This window comes from Ranitomeya imitator, chromosome 1 (assembly GCF_032444005.1).
Source record: "Ranitomeya imitator isolate aRanImi1 chromosome 1, aRanImi1.pri, whole genome shotgun sequence".
NCBI lineage: Eukaryota > Metazoa > Chordata > Amphibia > Anura > Dendrobatidae > Ranitomeya > Ranitomeya imitator.
In genome coordinates, this window is record NC_091282.1 from 302,160,753 (window position 1) to 302,176,141 (window position 15,389).

The 15,389-nt window shown below is 46.8% G+C and overlaps 1 protein-coding gene across 2 annotated transcripts; it reads left to right on the plus strand.

The window, feature by feature from the left end:
• The first annotated feature begins 480 nt into the window (after positions 1-480).
• Positions 481-14,532, plus strand: GUCD1 (guanylyl cyclase domain containing 1). 2 transcript variants are annotated; one of them, XM_069757457.1, is made up of 6 exons: positions 481-636; positions 2,489-2,573; positions 8,278-8,443; positions 8,605-8,696; positions 11,776-12,017; positions 13,174-14,532. In XM_069757457.1, the coding sequence occupies exons 1-6, from the start codon at positions 519-521 to the stop codon at positions 13,263-13,265; spliced, it is 795 nt and encodes a 264-aa protein (XP_069613558.1). In that variant the 5' UTR covers positions 481-518; the 3' UTR covers positions 13,266-14,532. The 2 variants fall into 2 exon arrangements, with proteins under 2 accessions (XP_069613558.1, XP_069613549.1); XM_069757448.1 differs by having other exon boundaries at positions 487-636; positions 8,236-8,443.
• Positions 14,533-15,389: the final 857 nt, after the last annotated feature.

The window sequence follows — 15,389 nt, forward strand, 5'->3', positions numbered from 1 at the left end:
GCGAAAAATAAAACGCTGCACATCCACACGGATTTTTCCGCAGCACGTGCACACCAATCGTAGACTCACATAGATTAACATTGGCTGTGCACTACATTGCGGATTTGGTGCAATTCCGCGTGTCCCAATAACGCTGCGGATCTGCAACAAAATCCGCAACGTGTGCACATAGCCTGCAAACAAAGGGTGAGGGGCCCATCCATTATTATCAGGTCCGTCTGGGTTACTTTAGTTTTTTTGATGCAGACCTTTACAGACATCAAACTCCATAGGAATACGGGGCCCATTGCTTCTGTTTCCACAACGGATCACTAATGCACAGAACTTCTGTTCATTACCGCAACACAAACGTAAGATCCGCACGGCACAAGCGCGGGATTCGGAAGCAGCGGCCTCTTATAGAGTGCTCAGCCACGCCCCCAGTCATTACTTGCCAGCCAGTGGGCGTGGTCTCAGAACACGGCTCTCACTCTGCTGTTAGGCTCCGCCCCGGGTAGGACGGCGGCTGTGAGGTCGGTATGAGGGAGCTGTTTATTCCAGGATATCCGAATATCGTCATGAAGAGCCCCGGAACCACTGGTGCAGAAGCCGACAAAGCCGCGCTGCAGTCCCCGGACACAGGGCACACAGACAACCGTCAGTAATGATTTCTGCGCGCCTGCTGTGTCTCCACGTATAGTGAATGCACTCATATAGTAGGAGAGCAACCAGCACTGACCTCCCCAACATATGTGCCCATCCTCCTCCTCACTGCACTAGTGTGTACCCCATCCTCCCCCTGACTGCCCCAGTGTATGCCCACATGTATGCCCCCATCCGGCTGCTGACTGCCTAGTGTATGCCCCCATCCGGCCGCTGACTGCCCACATGTATGCCCTTACCCGGCTGCTGACTGCCCACATGTATGCCCCCATCCGGCCGCTGACTGCCCCGATGTATGATCCTATCCGGCCGCTGACTGCCCCGATGTATGCCCCATCCTCCCTCTGACTGCCCCGATGTATGATCCTATCCGGCCGCTGACTGCCCCGATGTATGCCCCCATCCTCCCCCTGACTGCCCCGATGTATGATCCTATCCGGCCGCTGACTGCCCCGTTGTATGCCCCATCCTCCCCATGACTGCCCCGATGATGCCCCCATCCTCCCCCTGACTGCCCCGATGTATGCCCCCATCCTCCCCCTGACTGCCCCGATGTATGCCCCCATCCTCCCCCTGACTGCCCCGATGTATGCCCCCATCCTCCCCCTGACTGCCCCGATGTATGATCCTATCCGGCCGCTGACTGCCCCAATGTATGCCCCCATCCTCCCCCTGACTTCCCCGATGTATGCCCCCATCCGGCCGCTGACTGCCCCGATATATGCCCCATCCTCCCTCTGACTGCCCCGATGTGTGCCCCATCCTCCCTCTGACTGCCCCGATGTATGCCCAATCCTCCCTCTGACTGCCCCGATGTATGCCCCCATCCGGCCGCTGACTGCCCCGATGTATGCCCCCATCCGGCCGCTGACTTCCCCGATGTATGCTCCTATCCGGCTGCTGACTGCCCTGATGTATGCTCCTATCCGGCTGCTGACTGCCTCGATGTATTCCCCCATGCGCCGCTGACTGCCCACATGTATACCCCCATCCTCCCCCTGACTGCCCACATGTATACCCCCATCCTCCCCCTGACTGCCCCAGTGTATACTCCTTCCTCCCCCTCACTGTTCCAGTGTATACTCCTTCCTCCCCCTCACTGCCCCAGTGTATACTCCTTCCTCCCCCTCACTGCCCCAGTGTATACTCCTTCCTCCCCCTCACTACCCCAGTGTATACTCCTTCCTCCCCCTGACTGCCCCGATATATGCCCCCATCCGGCTGCTGACTGCCACGATGTATACCCCATCCTCCCTCTGACTGCCCCGATACATGCCCCCATCCGCCACTGTCTGCCCCGATGTATGCCCCCATCCGGCTGCTGACTGCCCCAATGTATGCCCCCATCTGCCGCTGACTGCCCCAATGTGTGCCCCTATCAGGCTGCCCACTGCTTGATGGCATCTCTACTCTCTTCTGGTCCTTTATACTGGTTTTCAAAGACCTGTGACCAGCATCACTTTTGGGATTTTGGCAGACTTTCAGAAGTTGAGTAGCAACCATCGGTGACATTTGGTGCTCTGTTTACATGGATCTCAGACTGGTGAAATTGCATCTGTAAATCCCCTGTAAGAAATGAGGAAGGGTTATTGCTCAATATCTGAAGGTTTTGTGCAATCTGCAGACCCTCTCCCTCTGTCATTAAGGAGAATAGTAAATAATTTAATGTGTGACTCCATGTGACATTTATAATTGAAGTATTATGAGGGAGCAGCGAAACGAGCCATATCACTAAGTATTATTTTTGATCATTTCCTTGGCTAGTTTGATATCCTTGACAAATAGAAGTTTTGTTAGGTTCTCTCTTTTGTTTTTTTTATTTCTTTTTTCATCTGTCATGTTTTAGGTGATCATGTCCAGTTGAAAGTACCCCTCATCCAGCAGTCTTACCACTGGGATTGTGGTCTGGCATGTGCCCGCATGGTTTTGCAGTAAGTAGTTTTCTTTGGGTGCTTGGGACGGATATTGCACTGGCATATATGGATGATGCTGGAGAATAGATGTTCAAGAGCTATTACTTTAGGTTTGAATGACACTATTCATTTTATCATATAATGCAGGGGTGCAAAACATTTTTTAGTCCAAGAGCCACATTTCTATACTAAATCAATCCCAAGGGTTGCAAAAACATTTTAAGGGATACTTGCATAAATACATAACCAAAACCAAGTTTTAAGTATTTGAGGAGGATTTGGGGACTTTCTGCTCAGTCTCCGTTCCAAAAAAAAATCAGTTTGAACCTGTCAGCAGTAATTTTGCTAAGTAACCTATAGGCATTGTCAGGTTGCCGCTGTTATACTGATTAAAATGATACCTGGGGTGAAGAAATCAGTTTTGTGGTTCTTGTGTAATCAGTGTTAGAAGTTTTCAGTTAATGATATGCCCGTGCTCAGGGGTGGGACTGTAGGCAGAGTCTTATCTTCCTGCTCTAAGGGTACCGTCACACAGTGGCACTTTGGTCGCTAGGACGGCACGATCCGTGACGTTCCAGCGATATCCTTACGATCTCGCTGTGTCTGACACGCTACTGCGATCAGGGACCCCGCTGAGAATCGTACGTCGTAGCAGATCGTTTGAAACTTTATTTCGTTGCTGGATCTCCCGCTGACATCGCTGAATCGGCGTGTGTGACGCCGATTCAGCGATGTCTTCACTGGTAACCAGGGTAAACATCGGGTTACTAAGCGCAGGGCCGCGCTTAGTAACCCGATATTTACCCTTGTTACCAGTGTAAATTTAAAAAAAAAAAAAAACACTACATACTTACATTCCCGGTGTCTGGTCATGTCCCTCGCCTTCAGCTTCCCGCACTGACTGGTGAGCGCCGGCCAGCCGTTAAATACAGCGGTGACGTCACCGCTGTGCTTTCCGGTTGTCCGGCGCTCACTGTCAGTGCAGAGAAGCACAGCGCCGAGGGACGCGACAGGAATGTAAGTATGTAGTGTTTGTTTTTTTACGTTTACGCTGGTAACCAGGGTAAACATCGGGTTACTAAGCGCGGCCCTGCGCTTAGTAACTCGATGTTTACCCTGGTTACCAGGGGACTTCGGGATCGTTGGTCGCTGGAGAGCTGTCTGTGTGACAGCTCTCCAGCGACCACACAGCGACGCTGCAGCGATCGACATCGTTGTCGTATCGCTGCAGCGTCGTTTTAGTGTGACGGTACCCTAAGCCAGAGAAACCAAGGAAAGAGCTGTCCACAGGCCGTGCCGAAGCAAACATGCTCCTCGTCATAGAGACAAGTTCACTTTAAAGGGAATCTGTCACCCCAAAATTTGCCTAAAAGCTAAGGTCACCGGCATCAGGGGCTTATCTACAGTATTCTGTAATGCTGTAGATAAGCCCTCAATGTAACTTGAAAGATAAGAAAAACAAGTTAGATTATACTCACCCAGGGGTGGTCCCGATTCGGTTCGGGTCCAATGGGCGTCATGGTCCGGGTCCAGCGCCTCCCATCTTCATACGATGACTTCCTCTTCTTTTCTTCCTGCCATAGCTCCTGCGCAGGCGTACTGATTTGCCCTGTTGAGGGCAGGGCAAAGTACTGCAGTGCGCAGGCGCCTGGCCTCTCTGACCTTTCCCGGCACCTGCGCACTGCAGTACTTTGCTCTGTCCTCAACAGGGCAAAGTACGCCTGCGCAGGAGCCGCAGCAGGTAGCAAAGAAGAGGACGTCATCGTATGAAGATGGGAGGCCCCGGACCGCGACGCCCATCGGACCGGACCGCACCGGGACCGCCCTTGGGTGAGTATAATCTAACCTCTTTTTCTCATCTTTCAGGTTACATCGGGGGCTTATCTACAGTATTACAGAATGCTGTAGATAAGCCCCTGATACCGGTGGCCTTAGCTTATAGGTGAATTTTGGGGTGACTTTAACCCCTATCTGACCTTGGACGGGATAGTACGTCCAAGGTCAGATCCCCTGCTTTGATGCAGGGCTCCGTGGTGAGCCCGCATCAAAGCCGGGACATGTCAGCTGTTTTGAACAGCTCACATGTGCCCGTAATATGCGCGGGCAGAATCGCGATCTGCCCGCACCTATTAACTAGTTAAATGCCGCTGTCAAACGCAGACAGTGGCATTTAACTACCGCATCCGGCCGGGCGGCCGGAAATGTCATCGCCGACCCCCGTCACATGATCGGGGGTCGGCGATGCGTCTCCATTGTAACCATAGAGGTCCTTGAGACTTGTGTGCTGTGGTCGGCGCTCACAGCACACCTGCATTTCTGCTACATAGCAGCGATCAGCAGATCGCTGCTATGTAGCAGAGCCGATCGTGCTGTGCCTGCTTCTAGCCTCCCATGGAGGCTATTGAAGCATGGCAAAAGTAAAAAATAAAAAAGTTGAAAAAAATGTTAAAAAAATTAAAAAAATATAAAAGTTTAAATCACCCCCCTTTCACCCCAATCAAAATAAATCAATAAAAAAAAAATCAAATCTACGCATATTTGGTATCGCCGCGCTCAGAATCGCCCGATCTATCAACTAAAAAAAAGTATTAACCTGATCGCTAAACGGCGTAGCGGGAAAAAAATTCAAAACGCCAGAATTACGTTTTTTTTGGTCGCCGCGACATTGCATTAAAATGCAATAACGGGCGATCAAAAGAACGTATCTGCACCGAAATGCTATCATTAAAAACGTCATCTCGGCACGCAAAAAATAAGCCCTCAACCGACCCCAGATCACGAAAAATGGAGACGCTACGGGTATCGGAAAATGGCGCAATTTTTTTTTTTTTTTTTTTTAGCAAAGTTTGGAATTTTTTTTCACCACTTAGATAAAAAATAACCTAGTCATGTTAGGTGTCTATGAACTCGTACTGACCTGGAGAATCATAATGGCAGGTCAGTTTTAGCATTTAGTGAACCTAGCAAAAAAGCCAAACAAAAAACAAGTGTGGGATTGCACTTTTTTTGCAATTTCACCGCACTTGGAATTTTTTTCCCGTTTTCTAGTACACGACATGCTAAAACCAATGATGTCGTTCAAAAGTACAACTCGTCCCGCAAAAAATAAGCCCTCACATGGCCAAATTGACGGAAAAATACAAAAGTTATGGCTCTGGGAAGGAGGGGAGTGAAAAACGAACACGGAAAAACGAAAAATCCCAAGGTCATGAAGGGGTTAAGCTGAGTTTTGGAGCAGAAACTCACCAAATCCTCCTCGTAAAAATGCTCAAAACTTAGAGATATGAAATTAAGGTTTATCATAGCTATGAAGCATGTTATGGATTGCTACATGTGTAGATCAGAACAACCCTCAGCGCATGAATGTAGCTTCAGAACCCCCGTCAGTGCACGACTGCAGCGCCAGAGGCACAGCCAGTACCTGACTGCGGCGCCATTTTTTTGAGCTCTGTGTGTGTGTGTGTGTGTGTGTGTGTGTATATATGTATATATATATATATATATATATATATATATATATATATATATATATATATATATATATATATATATTCCAGAAAAATTGGAGGCAGCACACCTTTTGTAGTGAAAAGGAGCTATTTTATCAGCCCAGAAAGCGACGTCCCGTTGGGACCGAAACGCCGCTTTCTGGGCTGATTAAATAGCTCCTTTTCACTACAAAACGGTATGCTGCCTCCAATTTTTCTGGATTTTTATAATTGAGGTTTGGTATTTGCCTGGGGGGCTCTGCACCCGGACTCTTTCTTTGTGCTGCTTTCTTATATATATATATATATATATATATATATATAGTGGAGCAAAAAAGTATTTAGTCAGTCAGCAATAGTGCAAGTTCCACCACTTAAAAAGATGAGGCGTCTGTAATTTACATCATAGGTAGACCTCAACTATGGGAGACAAACTGAGAAAAAAAAATCCAGAAAATCACATTGTCTGTTTTTTTAACATTTTATTTGCATATTATGGTGGAAAATAAGTATTTGGTCAGAAACAAACAATCAAGATTTCTGGCTCTCACAGACCTGTAACTTCTTCTTTAAGAGTCTCCTCTTTCCTCCACTCATTACCTGTAGTAATGGCACCTGTTTAAACTTGTTATCAGTTTAAAAAGACACCTGTGCACACCCTCAAACAGTCTGACTCCAAACTCCACTATGGTGAAGACCAAAGAGCTGTCAGAGGACACCAGAAACAAAATTGTAGCCCTGCACCAGGCTGGGAAGACTGAATCTGCAATAGCCAACCAGCTTGGAGTGAAGAAATCAACAGTGGGAGCAATAATTAGAAAATGGAAGACATACAAGACCACTGATAATCTCCCTCGATCTGGGGCTCCACGCAAAATCCCACCCCGTGGGGTCAGAATGATCACAAGAACGGTGAGCAAAAATCCCAGAACCACGCGTGGGGACCTAGTGAATGAACTGCAGAGAGCTGGGACCAATGTAACAAGGCCTACCATAAGTAACACACTACGCCACCATGGACTCAGATCCTGCAGTGCCAGACGTGTCCCACTGCTTAAGCCAGTACATGTCCGGGCCCGTCTGAAGTTTGCTAGAGAGCATTTGGATGATCCAGAGGAGTTTTGGGAGAATGTCCTATGGTCTGATGAAACCAAACTGGAACTGTTTGGAAGAAACACAACTTGTCGTGTTTGGAGGAAAAAGAATACTGAGTTGCATCCATCAAACACCATACCTACTGTAAAGCATGGTGGTGGAAACATCATGCTTTGGGGCTGTTTCTCTGCAAAGGGGCCAGGACGACTGATCCGGGTACATGAAAGAATGAATGGGGCCATGTATCGTGAGATTTTGAGTGCAAACCTCCTTCCATCAGCAAGGGCATTGAAGATGAAACGTGGCTGGGTCTTTCAACATGACAATGATCCAAAGCACACCGCCAGGGCAACGAAGGAGTGGCTTCGTAAGAAGCATTTCAAGGTCCTGGAGTGGCCTAGCCAGTCTCCAGATCTCAACCCTATAGAAAACCTTTGGAGGGAGTTGAAAGTCCGTGTTGCCAAGCGAAAAGCCAAAAACATCACTGCTCTAGAGGAGATCTGCATGGAGGAATGGGCCAACATACCAACAACAGTGTGTGGCAACCTTGTGAAGACTTACAGAAAACGTTTGACCTCTGTCATTGCCAACAAAGGATATATTACAAAGTATTGAGATGAAATTTTGTTTCTGACCAAATACTTATTTTCCACCATAATATGCAAATAAAATGTTAAAAAAAAACAGACAATGTGATTTTCTGGATTTTTTTTTCTCAGTTTGTCTCCCATAGTTGAGGTCTACCTATGATGTAAATTACAGACGCCTCTCATCTTTTTAAGTGGTGGAACTTGCACTATTGCTGACTGACTAAATACTTTTTTGCCCCACTGTATATGAGAAAGCTATATATATATATATATATATATATATATATATATATATATATATATATATATATATATATATATATATATATATATATATATATATATATATATATATATATATAATCTCCTCAGCTCCCCCTGCTCTATTACATGGTGCCTGCAGATGCAGATTAGACTGCATTTTTATGGTGACACTTTAGCAATGTCTACAAAACTGGTAGATACAGCTGAGAGTGGTATTTGATATGAATCTTTGTCCGACCACAGGACTTCACTCTTCCTTACCTCTGGTTATGGCCAATCCTTTAGGTACCTTAATCTGCTGAATGAAGAGGAGTTCCAGAATGCAATGCAAGAGCTCCAACTAACAAAAAGTATTTGGACTATTGACCTGGCTTACCTAATGCACCATTTTGGGGTACAGCACCAGTTTTGCACTCAGACTTTGGGTGTAGACAAAGGATACAAGAATGAAGTATGACATTTATGCTTTGTTTATTATGGCTTGATTTACATACACTGTAATTTCTAAAGATATTAATTTTGATTTCACTATAAATATTAATGATATATGCTTGTCCGGCCATCTTAAATCAAAGGTTTGATTCAATGTAATGAATATTTGGCTTCCTGTAGTCTTTTTACAGGAAACATTTTGATGCGGAGGAAAATAGGGTGAACCAATTATTCGCCCAAGCCAAAGCTCACGGTGTTAATGTGGAAAAAAGGTACACAATATATTTTTCTTCAAAATGATGACATGCAAATATTTTATAAATTCTACAAACATATAACTTTAACTAAAAATAAAAACTTGATTGTGCCTTTATCAAACAAACTTAGCGAAAGAGTTTGCTAGTGCTGCGCTGCTTGCCTAGGAGACAGGCCACACCGATAGACTGCAGAGGTAGCTAGTAACCTAGGCAATGAGCAGTAAGCGATAACATTAAAAATGTCTCCTTGAGAATGTAAAATATCTTTAAAGGGAACCTGTCACCCCCAAAATCGAAGGTGAGGTAAGCCCACAGGCATCAGGGGCTTATCTACAGCAGAGGTCCCCAACCTTTTTTGCACCAGGGACCGGCTTTAAGCAAGACCAGTTTTCCATGGCCCGGTGGGGTGGAGGTGGGGCAGGGGTGGGGCTCTGGTCATATGGGGGTGGGGTTATGGAGGGGTGGAGCTTAGTGCATACTTATCATGTAATTATGACATTTATAATGAGAATGTGATTCACACATTCTCACACACACATTCTCACACACATTCACACACACACATTCACACACACACATTCACACACACATTCACACACACACACACATTCACACACGCACATTCACACACACACACACATTCTCACACACACACATTCTCACACACACACACACACACACACATTCTCACACACACATTCACACACACACTCTCACACACACACATTCACATTCTCACACACACACACACACATTCACACACACACATTCTCACACACACACATTCACACACACATTCACACACACACATTCTCACACACACACATTCTCGCACACACATTCTCACACACACATTCACACACCCCTCTCACCTCTCCTCGCACTCTACCACAGCATCTCATTGCCTTCCTCTGACACAGCCGGCCGCTGAATGATGACGTCATCCAGCGGCGCGTCTGTGTGAGAGGAAGCAGGAAGACAGATCGCTGGGCAGCGGAGCTGCGGGGATTTCTCCCTGCCCGTCGCAGCCACCCTGCAGGGGCTCCCCTCCACCTCTGCACACGTTGGGAGCCGGCGCTCTGCAGCTTCTCTGTGCCGGCTGTCAGCTTGACAGTCGGCACAGAGAACAGCTGACTCCCTGACCGGGGGCGGCAGAATGCAGCCGCCGGGGGAGACACTGCGGACCGCCGAATGAGGCGGCCCGACTGCGCCCCTCCCTGCCGGCTGCGCCCGGGGCAAATGCCCCGGCTGCCCCCCCCCTAGATTCGCCACTGGGCGTGTCAGTGAGGAGAGCCTGCCGCCCCACCCCATCAGGAACACACCATGCTGCGCAGGAGGGCTGCGTCACTAAGACCCGCCTGACGCCCCGCCCCGTCCTGCATAATGTTCTCTGCCGGGAGCTGCGAGCTGTCACAGAGTGTGCTCTGACCAGGCGCAGGGCCGCGAAGATAGCTGTCAGCGGCGCCGCGGACCGGCTGAAAAACCTCAATGGCCCGGTCCTGGTCCGCGGACCGGCGGTTGGGGACCTCTGATCTACAGCATTCTGTAATGCTGTAGATAAGCCCCCGCTGTAACCTGAAAGATGAGAAAAAGAGGTTAGATTATACTCACCCAGGGGTGGTCCTGCTGCGGTGGGTGACGCGGTCCAGGCCGGCTCCTCCTATCTTCATCAAATGACGTCCTCTTGTCTTCACTCTGCGGCTCCGGGGGCAGGCGTACTTTGTCGGCCCTGTTGAAGGCAGAGAAAAGTACTGAAGTGCGCAGACGCTGGGCTTCTCTGACCTTTCCCGGCGCCTGCGCACTGCAGTACTTTGCTCTGCCCTCAACAGGGCAGACAAAGTACGCCTGCGCCGGAGCTGCAGCGTGAAGACAAGAAGAGGACGTCATCGTATGAAGATGGGAGGCCCCGGACCGGAGCGCGACGCCCATCTGATGGGACCGCCCCTGGGTGAGTATAATCTAACCTCTTTTTCTCATCTTTCCGGTAACATCGGGGGCTTATCTACAGCATTACAGAATGCTGTAGATAAGCCCCTGATGACGGTGGGCTTAACTCATCTTCCATTTTGGGGGTGACAGGTTCCCTTTAATACAAAGTAAATTGCAAAGTTGATCGATTTTTTTGCAATTGTAGGCTTCTAAAAGGATTAATGTAGCATATATTTTTGATCCGTGTTCTTTTTTTAATTCAGTTACTGCTTTTTTATTTTTCAAATAATTTTTATTAACAATTTTTTTCAACAAAACCAATATAGTGCATTTGTAAAGTATTAGTATTCGTCTACATTAAAAAACAAGAGAGTGGTTGGGAGAAGGGAGGGAAAGGGAAAAGGGAAGCGGGAGGGGAAGAGGAAGGGGGAACATAATAACAAAACCATCAGATAAGCAAAAACCTTGCCTTTTGGGCCACTGACCTCAGTTACTGCTTTTTTGAATTGTTGTACGGACTTGTTTTTAGTGTAGATCTGCGTCAGGTTGTGGACCTGGAATGTTGCATCAAATGCTTTCACACACCAAATGGGCCTCATTGTTTCTGCACGGCTAGTTACTGTGTGGCATAACTGTACACATTCTATCACAAATTTATGCAGTCTCGGCTTTTGGCCATACGACTTGTGAAAAAGTGTGTTTCACCGTTAGAAACAAATGCACGGCTTTGTATAGCGGTAGCTGGCTGTGCAGCAAATTTGGCACGTGCAACTACATAACGAATCATACTTTAGTTTACAACCAATAAATAGCACCCAGGTCCACATTTCTACAATGGGTTAGTGAGGCCCTGTTGTCCAGCCATCTAGGCAGTTCTTCCCTCTCGCTGATCTCCTGCGCAGTAACAGGTGCCTGCCATCTCTCCTACTCACAGAACATGCTTGATTGTTCTGTAGAGTGTGAAGAGAACGGTTAGACCTAATACTTTTTTTTATCCATCAAGGTTATGTCAGGTAGACCAGTGTATACAAGGAGAGAGTGGGATAGATGGCAGCATGGGGCATCCCCTGGGGGTCTTTGACAATCATTGTATACTCCGGGCAGTTTGCATTGACCTCTTTGCCATACTGAAGAATTTGTTCTGATGTGTGTCCTATGTTTTCAGAAGTGTCACAATACAAGAGCTACAAGATCACCTTTCCCAGGGAAATGTGGCCATCGTGCTGGTAAATGCTGTCCTGCTCCTGTGCGACCTCTGTCCTAGCCGCGTTAAATACTGCTGTTTTCTTCCTATTGGTCAAAAGTGCTTCTGCAAAAGCAGTGAATATCAGGGTCATTTCATTGTGCTATGTGGCTACAGCAAGTCCTCTGGGAGTCTTTTCTACAACAATCCTGGATATGCAGACAGTGAGTACCCCAAGAGGAGCCTGTTAAGAGTTTCATGCTGACCTAACCATGGGCAACATGTGGTGACAAACTGCCATGTAGTGAACCGCATTTTACTGTGAAATGCAATGTAGTTTCAAAAAGAGCCAGGCACAGGGAGAAGTGTCTGCTTGGTGGCTCCCTTTTGGCTTTTTTACCTAACTGTTGGGTTGTAAGGTCTTTCCCTGTTTGCATACAGAGAGAGAACGGTCAATCAAGCCGAGCTGGGCAGGGAGTATTTAAAGGGGCCATCTAGCGGTCACTTACTCTCTTTCCTGGACACTTTATCCTATGCCGTGCTCTCTCTCAAACCGTTTTCTCTTAAATGCCATAGTGTTTCTGACTAAACCATCGCTGAGTGTAACGAGGCAGACTGGAGCTGTTCTATGCAGCCTGTTAGGAAGTCTAAAACTGTGGACGTGTTTCCTTAAAGGGAACCTGTCACCCCGAAAATTGCGGGTGAGGTAAGCCCACCGGCATCAGGGGCTTATCTACAGCATTCTGTAAGGCTGTAGATAAGCCCCCGATGTTACCTGAAAGAGGAGAAAAAGACGTTAGATTATACTCACCCAGGGGCGGTCCCGCTGCTGGTTCGGTCGGATGGGCGTCTCTGGTCCGCTCCGGCGCCTCCCATCTTCATTACAAGACGTCCTCTTCTGATCTTCAGCCACGGATCCGGGGCAGGCGTACTTTGCTCTGCCCTGTTGAGGGCAGAGCAAAGTACTGCAGTGCGCAGGCGCTGGGCCTCTCTGACCTTTCCGGCGCCTGCGCACTGCAGTACTTTGTTCTGCCCTCAACAGGGCAGACAAAGTACGCCTGCGCCGGAGCCGTGGCTGAAGATCAGAAGAGGACGTCTTGGAATGAAGATAGGAGGCGCCGCAGCGGACCAGAGACGCCCATCCGACTGGACCAGCAGCGGGACCGCCCCTGGGTGAGTATAATCTAACGTCTTTTTCTCCTCTTTCAGGTAACATCGGGGGCTTATCTACAGCATTACAGAATGCTGTAGATAAGCCCCTGACGCCGGTGGGCTTACCTCACCCGCGATTTTCGGGGTGACAGGTTCCCTTTAAACTAAGTAGATACCCTTTTAGCCTGTTAAAAATGGAACTATATCTAAAAGTGTATTTTATCTTAGGGTTGTGTCAGACAAGCATCACCAACTTTGAAGAAGCGCGTAGCAGTTATGGTACAGATGAGGATATCCTCTTTATCTATGTGGACAGCTGACCCCAGAATGGATGACGACAAGAAGCTGATACTTTCTTCTGTGCAGAGCAACGTCTGCAGATTATGCACTACAGAGACATTTGTTTGTATAGCATTTGCAGTAAAAAAAAAAAAATGGATGATGGGTGAACTATTTGGCTAAGAGAGGATGCTGTTGATCTATCGTTATCAGTGGAAGTTATTTCTAGTGTATTAGGTTCTGCAGTGAATGTGGTATTTGTGATATTGGCCTCATTACAGTCCAGGAATATATATATTGGAACATGTACACTACATGGTCAATGAAAAGTGATCAGCTGAACTTCTCATCTCGAAATCATGCTTCACCATGGAGCTAGTCTTCTTTTTGTTGCTATAATTGCATTCTGGGAATGCTTTCCTCTAGGCTTTCATACGTGGCTGGTAAATCCTCACAGCCATAAGAGCATCAATGAGGCTGGACCAAGGTAGTGGTCAGAGCTCTAAGCTGGCCAGGCAAGTTCCTCCACACCAGACTTAGTAGCCAATTTGTAAGGATCTTGTTTTTATATTGAAACCACTCATCCACTAAACCCAGATTGCTTTATCAGATGGCAGCTGCCGAGTTCTGATTACTACTTGCCACTCTGCCCTGTTCTTCACATTGCTCGTGGTGGTCTCAGGTTTTTATGCTACATTTATAGTCTATCAGCGCAGATCTGTATGCAGTTGCCATGCTGTGTTCAGTCTACACTATGTGTATCCCTTGGATAAGCCTACAATGGCTGACACAAGAAGGCCACGGGCTCAACTGATCTTATCAGAGCTACAGATGTCCAGTGGATGGCGGTGGGTTATTTCCTGCAATTGAGGACTGTGTCAACCAGATTGTATGAAATCAGCAAGATGTGGTACATTTCCAGAACTGATTATTAATGTACAGTTTGAAATAAAGTACATTTACTTGCTATTTATTTACAGACACAATAAAGCCATCACTAGTGCAATAACAAGCTTTTCTACAGGTTTCTATGGTATATTTCACCAACCAGGTCACTGCTCTAATGGATTTTCCTTGTACGTGTATGCATTAAACGTGATCTGCTGCCAGCGTCGGGCATGTACACCAATCACATCACTTTCCATTATTCTGTGACTGCAGCAGATTGAAATCTTTGCATACTCCATGGACTTGGTGGCGGACTATATTGCCGCTCGGTGTTTGTAGCCTAACTTGTCTTCTGTCTCATTTATTTATTTCAGTTATTCATACATTCAGCTGCAAATAAATTTAATTTTAAAGACGTTTCCCAAGTTGTTATTTTCTCGATTGTGATGGGCTGTAAGCTTGATTTCACATCACGTTTGTAAGACGCATCAATCTGAATCCTCAAAAAACACAATTCAGACATGCCCCCAACTTTTTAAAGGGAACCTGTCAGCAGGATTGTGCACAGTAACCTACAGACACTTTCAGGTCATCACAGTTATACTGATTAAAATGATACCTTGGTTGCTGCAATCCGTCTGGTATCATTGTAATCAGTATAACGGCGCCAGCCTGACACTGCCCATAGGTTACTGTGCACAAACCTGATGACGGGTTCCCTTCAGTGAGCCAAACTGAGTTGAAAATATGACATGTTGGACTGTTTAGGCCTCCTTTCCAGCATTGTATGACTTAGCGTTTGTTTTTTTGAGAATTCAGCCAGAATCCCCCAGCAGTCATAAACGTGCAAAAGAAAATGAGACGTGAACTTTGGCCTAAATGCTGATTCACTTTTGCCTGCGTCATCAGATTGTGTTCTATGTAAAGTATCTGGAATATTGATATTCTTAAACGGTTGTTTTGCTGACCTGTTTAAACACTAATGACCCATCCTTAGAATTCACTTTGGACTGAGGTGGTTTACTAGAGTACAGAGGCCCCGACACTCCAGAAAATGCAAATGACTGTTCTAAAAGTTAAAGTTTACATACAAATACTTCATACAATTTAATGTTCATTCATCATCCCTTATAGCACAGATGTATTCTATAAATACTGCTTATGGGGGTTGTCTACTACGTGAGTCACTTATGAACTTATATGGTTGTTTTCTTTTCTTAGTCAGACCTTCATGTCGACTTCTAGCTTCTCCCAGCTCTGCTGCAGTTGACGGACTG